Below are 9986 nucleotides of genomic sequence, written 5' to 3'. Positions count from 1 at the left end.
TGTCTGAGAATATGAGCCAGCCAGGAGTTTAAGAAATCACATCAAATTCAAGTCCTTCGTGCATACGCTTATTTGAGAGGTATTTAGAATGAATGAGTTTCAGTTTTCTTTTGCTTTTAATCTTACACTGTTGTGTGCTGTTTAAAGCAACTGTTTTTGCAGGTAGAAGGATACAAGAATTGGTCTTCAGAAAATTAGAAAAAAATGCTTTTATTGGATATATTTTTATATGTTGTGCGCAACATACACAATGCATGATTTTGTGACATAAAGCACTGGAAGGGCGAATCTCTTAAATAGAACAAGACCTTTGTATCACACATTGTTTGTTTCCCATGTGAAATTATAGTGAACCAACAGAGACAAATACCATTCCCACCCAACAATAATATACTATGTCTCCAATTTTGCTCATTCTTTTATATAGTTTCATGTTCTGTCAGAGAATACTCCCATCCTCTTAAGTATGTGAAGCGCATACATAATCATCCTTGCAGGTGAAAAGAGACATTGAGCAAAATGAAAACACTGGTAATCCAGACGTTTGAATGAATTCTCCTCTTCCGTTCTTGCCTTTTATGTATTTATATTTTAATAGTGACTGTGAAAAATATATCCTTATTGTGTCTCCTTTATTTTTTTTAATTTTCTTTTTTGTCACTGTATAACTATATCAACAACCCTTGATCCTGCTACTCAAGGAAGCTAACATAAACCTTAAAACCAACTGGATTTACCTTTCCTAAGAGCAGCAATGAAGTACGTTTCTTCCTAGTATGTGTAATTAATAACTATTGTTCCATGCATTTGGAATAACTCAGTGGATTGCTTTCTTACATACAGTAACTACGTATCTTACTTTTGCTTCACATTGTAATATACTGACAGCAATTGCTCTTTCTAAGGGTCATTTATAACTTGTGATTCATTCATGGAAAGCTACATCAAAACATTCAATACATCTGCTATTGGAAGAAAGCAATTATACCCTAAGTCCAAAAAATCATCTTGACAGATGACACTGAGTAATGTAGTCTTGATATATGAAAGCTCACAGAAATTTCAGCTTTAAAGAAATAGGACCATAAATATTTTAGCAGGAGGTTACATAACGTATGTGCACAACACATAAAGCATTACTAAATATCCAAAACAAGCTATGTTAACTATAAAATACTTTCTTTGGTCTCTTTCTGGGTCAAATGGCAGTGAATGCTCAGGACAATGAGGATCACGTTCCTCTGCATTTCTGCTGTCGATTTGGACACCATGAAATTGTAAAGTTCTTACTCCAGAGCAGCTTCGAAGTTCAACCCCATGTGGTGAATATCTATGGAGACACACCTTTACATCTGTGAGTCATGTGGAGAAGCTCTGTTTTACATGGTTTGGGCCTAATTAGAAAGCTGGTGTCGTTAACAACTCTTTACTGTCTTCATCTTCAGTGCGTGTTACAGTGGAAAGTTTGAAGTTGTCAAGGAAATAATTCAGCTCTCAGGAACAGAAAGTCTCACTAAAGAAAATATATTCAGTGAAACGGCTTTCCACAGGTGAGATGTTTAAAACGCCATTATCAATAGAATTCCACTTATACATGCATGCAATACAACACCCGAAATAACAAATGTCTCACCAACAGCCAGATGAGGAACAAAGAAAGCAGTGAGCTCGACATGGATGTTAAGTTTGTATCCTGAGATACAGGAGAGAACATGAAGTAAGAGGTAGAACCAGATAGTGAATGGGGAGACAGAGAGCAAGTAAGGGTGAGAAAGGTAGGAAAGGCATCAGGTTCATCAACATCTGTATGAATAACAGTTTCACCTTCTGTCCAGTTTGGAAGCTGAGTTTAGAGCCTGTTCTGCCTAGAAACCTGCTGGAGTCTAGATATTCTAAATTAGAAATGAGGTGGCAAAACACAGTTTGGTCATGATGCTGTAAGTTTGTAAAGTGTTATTTAAGAGGCACTTTGCAAAACAGACTGTATTAATTTTGCAGAGCTGTGCAAAATTAATTTATACAAGAATAATTAGAATGTTTCTGAAATGACAGAAGTGAACATGCTTTGGTGCATTTGCACATTTCTAAAGATCCTTTATTCTATTACTACATTTTTATCTCTGTGTAATTCTTTTTAAATTTTTGTCCTTTTATGGACTATAGGATTCACTTTTCCCTTTATTTTTGCAGTGCTTGCACCTACGGAAAGAACATAGAACTTGTAAAATTTCTTCTTGACCAGAATGTTGTAAGCATCAATCACCAGGGAAGAGATGGACATACAGGTAACTTCATCATCCTTATTGTATATGAGTGCATATACCAGCACCAAAAAATTTGGAAGCCATATACGCAATCAGGATTTCCAGGGTAATTCCCATGATAATTCGATGATCAGCATCCAATTACCTTTCAGACAGATCTCAACTTTTTTGTAATATGTTTGCAGGCAGGCATAGAAGTGATAAGAGTTCAGTGAGGATGTGTCAGGCTCATTAGCTTGTATATGAGTAAGAGAACCTGATGTAAAGTGATTCTCCTATAGTTAGGCTTCTAAGCAGTTTTAAGAATTGGGCCCAAGTATTATTCTTCTAGGGTATGGGCATATAGGAGAAAGTGTCTGAAGGGCTGCACACCTCCATGTTCCTACTACAGGCAATGAAAAAAAGAGCCTCCTTTGTTTCTACTTGCTTTTCCTCACGTACAAAGTTGTTAAATGTGATTTGCAGGTGGTAAAGTAAAAGCTGATATGTTGTGTAGCAGGCAATAGGTTGGTTCTCGCAGCATTAATATTTTATTTTCACCTATTGCCTCAGGTATTTTTTTTATAATATATTCCTTTATCGAGGAAATAAATTTGTGCTTTATAGTTGTTGCTGCAAGTCCTATCATGATGTTCTGATAGTTGTGCTTACTGTGCTTCTCTGATGTTCTAGGATTACACTGTGCTTGCTACCATGGTCATATTCGACTTGTACAGTTTTTACTGGATAATGGAGCTGATATGAATCTGGTAGCTTGTGATCCCAGCAGGTCCAGTGGAGAAAAGGATGAGCAAACCTGTTTGATGTGGGCTTATGAGAAAGGTATTTCAGTTTTCTAGTTTCTGCTACAAAGTCCATAAGAACAGTACAGGAAGGAGAGAACAGTACAAAATAACCCCTCAGCCCCTGTAGACTAAGAGCTCTCACCATCTGCTTTCCAGTTCCTAGCATGAGGGGTTATAAAAAACAGCCCTTTTCTTTATCTTCTCAGATACTCTGTTAAACATCAGTTTAATTCAACACAAACTCAAGGACAGGTGTATTTATGTGCTGCTAAAATAGAAAACGTACAGCCTGTTCAGAAAAGGCTATTTCTCCCTCTGGAATGTGCATGAGGAGTTTTAATTTTATTACTGAAGGAGGCGCTACAAGGAGCGATGAATCAGAGTCACTAATCTTAAATTCTTGCAAATATGGATCAAAGCAAGGCATTTCCATGGTTCCTGTCCTATATGTACAGCAATGTGTCAGTTTTCTGTCCTTTTTTTGACTCCACACAAATAAAAAGCTTTATTTCTTCCTGAAAATGTTTTTGATGTTCACATCCATTTATGGATTTCATCGGTGTTTGAGAGCATGTATTTATGTGGGATACCCTTCAGTTTATTCTTCCTGGCATTGCCATTCCACCCTTATGGACTGTGGAAGACAGTCTCTTCATTGCTTTGATAAAGAAGCGACCATCTTCTTTGGGTTAACATTTATGTTAAGTGATAACACTTCAAACATTTAGTTCAAGCATCCTCTGAGTTTGGATGTCCAGAAAGCTGCTATCTGTAAAAACCTGTTCTTGATTTAAATTCCTATGTTTTAGAGAATTGTTCCATTATGCTGACACTCTTTGGTGTGAACTCATGTCCCTGGCAGCCTAGTGAGTCAGCAGGACTTCTTTGCTGTAGAAGGTAGCTTCTGATAACAGGATAAGAGTCAGCAAAAAAGCCTCTGCCTCGTCTGTTTCCTCTAGCACCCTTAAGAGTTGGAGTTGTAAGTTTTTTTGCAGGACGCTAGAAGATCTAGCAAACAACCTTTCCGTAACTTGTGGGCTTACTGGTCTTTCCCTGTAATAAGCCAAAAAGTTTGTACTCATTAGGGTATCTCTGAAAAATATCCTTAAAGAAATGCCAACAAACTTTGCAACTGAAGAAACAGGCAATGATAGGTAGCATTTGGTACATGATCCAAGCACCATGACCTCAGTACAAATGCGTATCTTTTCCTTCTCTTCTTGCCTGCTCTCATCTTTGTAAGCAGCAAACGGGAACATTTCCCGTCGGCCTGGCTGTATGAATAAGCAGTGCTGAGCCCAGCCATTTACAGTGAGCACAAAGCAAGAACTTGAAAGTGCTCTTCTTTCCTGTATGTTTTCTAGGGCATGGGGGAAAATATAAGTTAAAGTTGGAGGATTCTGGGGCATTCCCCCCTCCTCCAAAAGCATCGCAGTACCACTTATTATGAGAATGACTGTAATGTAGTAAAACTATGGATTTCAAAGGCCTTTCAAAAACCTGATATTGGCATAATACTCTGTATGAAATTACTGAGGGAAAACTCATCTTTGAAAGGTTTAGAAAAGAATTTTGAATGTTACCAAGCAGAACTTTGTGCATCAAACATCCGAGAGAGTGAGCATGCTGTGCACACACCGCTCTCTTCTGGTTCCTTGCAAAGGAGAATGATGAGTATAGCAACTGCCTACAGCAATATAGTGTACAAATTTTGTCCAGTTTAGGACACCAGAACTGAAATATTTTCAGGCACTGGTTGTCCTTGTAAGGCCTATTGAAGGCTGTTGTCAACTTCCATTTTAGGACTCCTGTAGCAGGGTTTTTTCTATTGACATATATCGCAACTTAGGATTAGGTGGACTCATGAAAATAACATGGTTTTTTTCACTGGCAGGTATTTCCCTATATTTCTGTAGTTAAGAATCATAGTATGTTTCAGATTAGCGCCGTTGTATCTTTGTTTACATGTTTTATAGGCACATTTTTTAAAAAATCTCCTGATTTTCTATAAATCAATTAAAAAAAAAGACTATTGCGCTTACCTGCAAATCCTTATATTTCCTTTTTCTTTCCTAGGTCATGATGCCATTGTGACCCTTCTGAAGCATTATAAGAGACCTCAAGACGAATCACCCTGTAATGAATACTCACAACCTGGAGGAGGTATGGTCTGAGAAATCACTTTATTCTCTAACCGAACTGTCTGGTCCAAAGACCGCTGAAGTCTCTGGGAATATTCCACAGATGTCAGGGAGCTTTGGATCAATTCTGTCTGGCACAAAAAATTAGTGTCATGAGAATCCCCATTTTCCAGGTACCCTCTATTTATGTCAAAATTCTTCCTTTATCTTAAAATAGAGTTGTCACTTTGTATTACTAGAAAGAAAAGCTAAAAGCTGTGAGATGAAGATCAATCCCTAGTAATCATTACTCATATCTTTTTACATCCTTAATACCTTGTTTAGCCATTCTCTTTGTGTTGTTTAGCTCTGATGCTCCTTTGATTACTGACATTCGGTATATTTCTATACTCAGTCCCCCTTACATTTTTTAACATCTTTGGATATCTAATTCCCCCTTGGGAAAAATTAATTACCCTTTTTGCTACAAAAATACTCATTTCTATTGGCAACTAAATGACAAGTGGCAAGAAGAACGTTAACGAAAGCAGCTGATAAACAGAACATTTTGCAGTGTGTTGACACTGTCTACAGAGAGAGTGAATAAGTTATACATTGCGGCTTGTCCAGGTCATTGACTCCTCCTGCCATGGAAACAGGAGGAACCCTACAGTCAGCAGCAGAATCAATCTGCTTCCTGCATTTCCAGCTCTGCAGAGTAGTTTGACCTGTTCCAGGTTTAGGTTTAGTATATCTCAAGTGTACGTAAATCTTTAGAGGACTAAGTTTATGTATGTATTGGAAATTTATTTTGGCAAGCAATTAACACACCCAGACAGATTTCTTAATGCTGATTGTTAAAAGAACTCAGCTCCCACTTAAGCAGAAAAACAAGAGATGAAATTTTTGGTACATGGAGAAAGCTGAGGTCTTTTGGAAAATCTAGTCAGTGAACTAAACAGTGCAATATGCTTGCAGCCCAACTGTCAGAACTTGTGAATCTGATCTGAGTTCCTTTGCAGAACCGAGCTGACATAAAAGGCTATGTTGGCCTTCTTTAACACCAGTGAAAATCAGTATCGTTCTACAGCATTTAGTAAAGCTATATCCAAATTACTTTCAGGAACGCAGCAATATAATGTCACAATCATATGGGTTTGTGTGCTTATGTGTATTTTCACCCCTTTATTTTTCATTCTTTAAGCAATCATTGCCTCATTAATTTGTCAGTACAAATGTTTATACCGTCTTTGAATTCCATAAAATTCATTCTGTTCTTTTATTTCAGATGGTTCCTATGTGTCAGTCCCATCCCCTCTAGGAAAGATTAAAAGCATGACTAAAGGTATTCTCAATGGCAAGGGAAAACTTGAACTTTTATGGTCTTTTTGCCCAAGGTGTTTGTCAGCCTAAACATACTACGCAAGATTCATTATTCCTGGAATTTTCATTGTTCAGAAATGTAATGATGTGCATAAGCAGCAGCTATATTTCCCTAGAATAATTTTAGGAAACAATATACTTAGCTTCGTTGCTCGGCATCATGATAACTCCTGTATTTATCTTATTTTCATTTACTTTAAAATATATTTTTATTTCTTTGGAGAAAAGGATGTCATTGTGAATTAGTACTAATGAAATACACACATATCCATGAATGCAAACAAATATCGTATTGAATTCCACTCTAAAATGCCTGGATTATCTTTACAAGAAAAATTCTGTCCAAAAATAATTTGTGTTAACCTGAAACACATATAGATAAAACATTCAGATGAATATTTGTACTTTAAAATATTTCATTTTTCGTGGTGCTTTCAATTTTCCACTTTGAATATTCACTCTGGATACAGTCAAATCCTTACATCCTTTACATAGCAGCATTAAAATATTCCATTTAGAAATATTCTGATAAACTTTATAGTAATAAACCAAAAAGATCGACAAGGTAGAGAAGTTTGCTAACTAAATTAAGTTGCAAAATTTAGATTTCACATGTCACTAAAGAGTCAGTCAGATCTGGAATAACAACTCCTGCATCAGTAATGAGCACTAGCTATACAGAAAAAAGGGAACTAATTCTCCGTATAAAGAATTTTATGCAACCATGACATGATACAGGCAGAATATGCTTATGGGACAGCGTTCATCACTGGTAAGATTTTAAAGCCAAGAAAGCCCAAGGCAACTGTAGCATTGCAAGTATTTGTTATTGCGGTTTACTGTGGTTACTGAAAGAAAAGGGAATAGGATTACCAGTCAACCAATTTACAGGAGGAAAATCAGCTTTTACTGTGCAACAATTTTGTGAAGTTAAATGCTTACATTCTGTCCTTCTCCATGACCCCGCATTTTACAAATAGGATAAGTGTGTTCTTTTGCAGAAAAGGCAGATGTTCTCCTCCTCCGTGCTGGTTTGCCATCACATTTCCATCTTCAGCTCTCTGAAATAGAGTTCCATGAGATTATCGGCTCGGGTACCAGAAATAAGAATGCATCTGTTTTAAATGTCTGATGTTGATAATAAATATCTTTGTGGTTATTTATTTTAAACCATTTTAGGGTCTTTTGGAAAAGTATATAAGGGACGATGCAGAAATAAAATTGTCGCAATCAAACGGTAAGTTTATCAGACTTTTCCATCTTGTTTTGGTTAATGACCTAGTTTGAAGTATTTAAAAAACCCCATATTTTATTATATTTTTGCCTTACTGTTTTCTCTCATGTAAATTCTAAGCTATCGAGCCAATACCTACTGCTCCAAATCTGACGTGGACATGTTCTGTCGTGAAGTTTCTATTCTCTGCCGATTGAATCATCCATGTGTCATCCAGTTTGTGGGAGCTTGCTTAGATGACCCAAGTCAGTTTGCTATAGTCACTCAGTATATTTCTGGAGGATCGCTCTTCTCCCTGCTTCATGAACAGAAGAGGTATTCCGCTCGTTCTCTGCTTGGGCTTGTGGTACAGAATTCAGAAGACCAGTAAACCTATGCTGATGTAAATGTTATTCATTTCAGTAAACAACAATAGAGAAAGGAACACACTAGAAAAATTCTAGCTTTCATTCAGATTATTGGGTGTACAAGGGAAATTAATAAGTAATCACAAAATTGTTATTTAGTCATTATTTTACATTATATACATTTACATTACATAGATTATATAACATTATTTTGTATTTAAAACAATTTTAAAGGTTCCATGATTTACAGATAAAAATAATTTACAGATAATTCTTGTCTGTTTATTAACTTTGAGTAACATTATATTTTTTTTCAAAATATAGAACTCTTGATCTGCAGTCTAAATTAATCATTGCTGTAGATGTTGCCAAAGGCATGGAGTACCTCCACAATCTTACACAACCAATCATACATCGTGATTTGAACAGGTAAGTTTCTTTCTTTATCCTAAAAATTCAGGGAATATGAAGCCTCAAAGCAACAATGATGGCCTGCAGTCTCATCTGTATTTGCAGACCCTTGTAACTGTGCGGGATCTCATTAACACTGATGGAGCTTTGAGGAGGGTCTGCTTGCATCAGTTGGACTGGGGAATTGGGGCACGACGCTTTCACATTCACTGGAGGCTTTAATACATTTTAGTTGAATGACTTGACAGACGGTAGTCAACGTCATGCTTATAATAATTTCGCTGACAGATATCTGAAATTTACAAAATATTTATACCCTATTTGCATACATTAGTCCTGTGGGATAGCCTTTTTACAACTTATGTGATGTAGTATATTTCCCCAGTATAATTATTTTAATCCAAAACTTTAATTAATTCAGTTCACCTACTTTTGCCCCTTTAAGAATCAAGTGCCTAATTTAAACTAGTCACTAGTCCCCCTAAGGTCAATGCAGAAATGTGAAAAGACATCCAGAAGGCAACCCCTCCCGTTTGTTTTAGGTGCCTGTCTTGAAAAGGGAGGAGCCTTGGATGAGCCTGTGCTTGTTACAGAGAGGGGAGCAACCACCTACTTTAGACTAAGTGCCTAATGCTGACACTCATAGAGGTATGGTAGGTAAACCCCAGCCCAGGTGTCAGCTGACAGTGCCACTGGCAAAGAAGTAGGAGAGAGTCTACATGAGTCGGTTATCCAGATTTCCTTCTGGAAATGAAACTGGCCTGAAAAAACTCAGAGCTTTTATACAAACCGCTATGAGTCACCTTTGCTGAACTGTAATTGTCATTAAAGGACGCAACTGCTAAAACCTAGTATTTTCTCGCATCTGGCCCACCATCATTCAGTCTTTGTTAGAAGCAGGAAACATCTTCTCTACTGAACGGAATTTTTTTGTGTCATGTCTACATCAGAAATCACTCAGACTAGCCATTCTGCACTAACTTGTGCTTTGGAAGGGGACTAACCAAAATTGCCTGTAAATGTATTTAAAGAAAAGCAACCAGGTGAAGAAAGTTAGTGCTGAATAGCTGTTGCACTTTTTAGCCGCAGTAGTTTGCTTGGAAACAGCTCCTTCATATGTACGAGCACTGTGACAAGAAAGCTGCTACAGAAAGAATTCTTAAAAAGCAGGATGAAGTGAATTACAAAATGGGTTTTCTTCAGTGTCAGACATACACCTCTTCATTTTCCACTAGCTTAACTACTTGTTTTAAAAAAAATTACAGAAATGTTCATTTTGTTTATATCACAAGTGACTGGGCCTGTAGAGTTGTGGTGATATAATAAGTAACATTTTCTGGCATCTTGCTGTAAGTTTTCATTTCCTAGTGACACTGATAGCTGCAGTGAAAGATTCCTTATGAAAGACACTCATTCTTTCAGAAAAAGGAGCTGGGGTTTTT

General features: G+C 36.9%; 1 protein-coding gene across 1 annotated transcript; it reads left to right on the top strand.

Moving 5' to 3' along the window:
* The first annotated feature begins 1202 nt into the window (after positions 1-1202).
* On the top strand, positions 1203-8579 carry LOC103907197 (serine/threonine-protein kinase TNNI3K). Its single transcript, XM_009289318.1, has 10 exons — positions 1203-1354; positions 1446-1550; positions 2191-2285; positions 2937-3086; positions 5126-5212; positions 6458-6514; positions 7554-7646; positions 7732-7789; positions 7907-8101; positions 8458-8579. Exons 1-10 carry the CDS (start codon positions 1203-1205, stop codon positions 8564-8566), a joined length of 1101 nt encoding a protein of 366 aa, XP_009287593.1. The 3' UTR covers positions 8567-8579.
* The last annotated feature ends 1407 nt before the right edge of the window (positions 8580-9986 follow it).

Source organism: Aptenodytes forsteri, unplaced genomic scaffold (assembly GCF_000699145.1).
Source record: "Aptenodytes forsteri isolate BGI_AS27 unplaced genomic scaffold, ASM69914v1 C13998313, whole genome shotgun sequence".
Lineage (NCBI taxonomy): Eukaryota > Metazoa > Chordata > Aves > Sphenisciformes > Spheniscidae > Aptenodytes > Aptenodytes forsteri.
The sequence above is the reverse complement of the archived record's forward strand: the minus strand, read 5'-3'. Positions and strand labels throughout refer to the sequence as shown.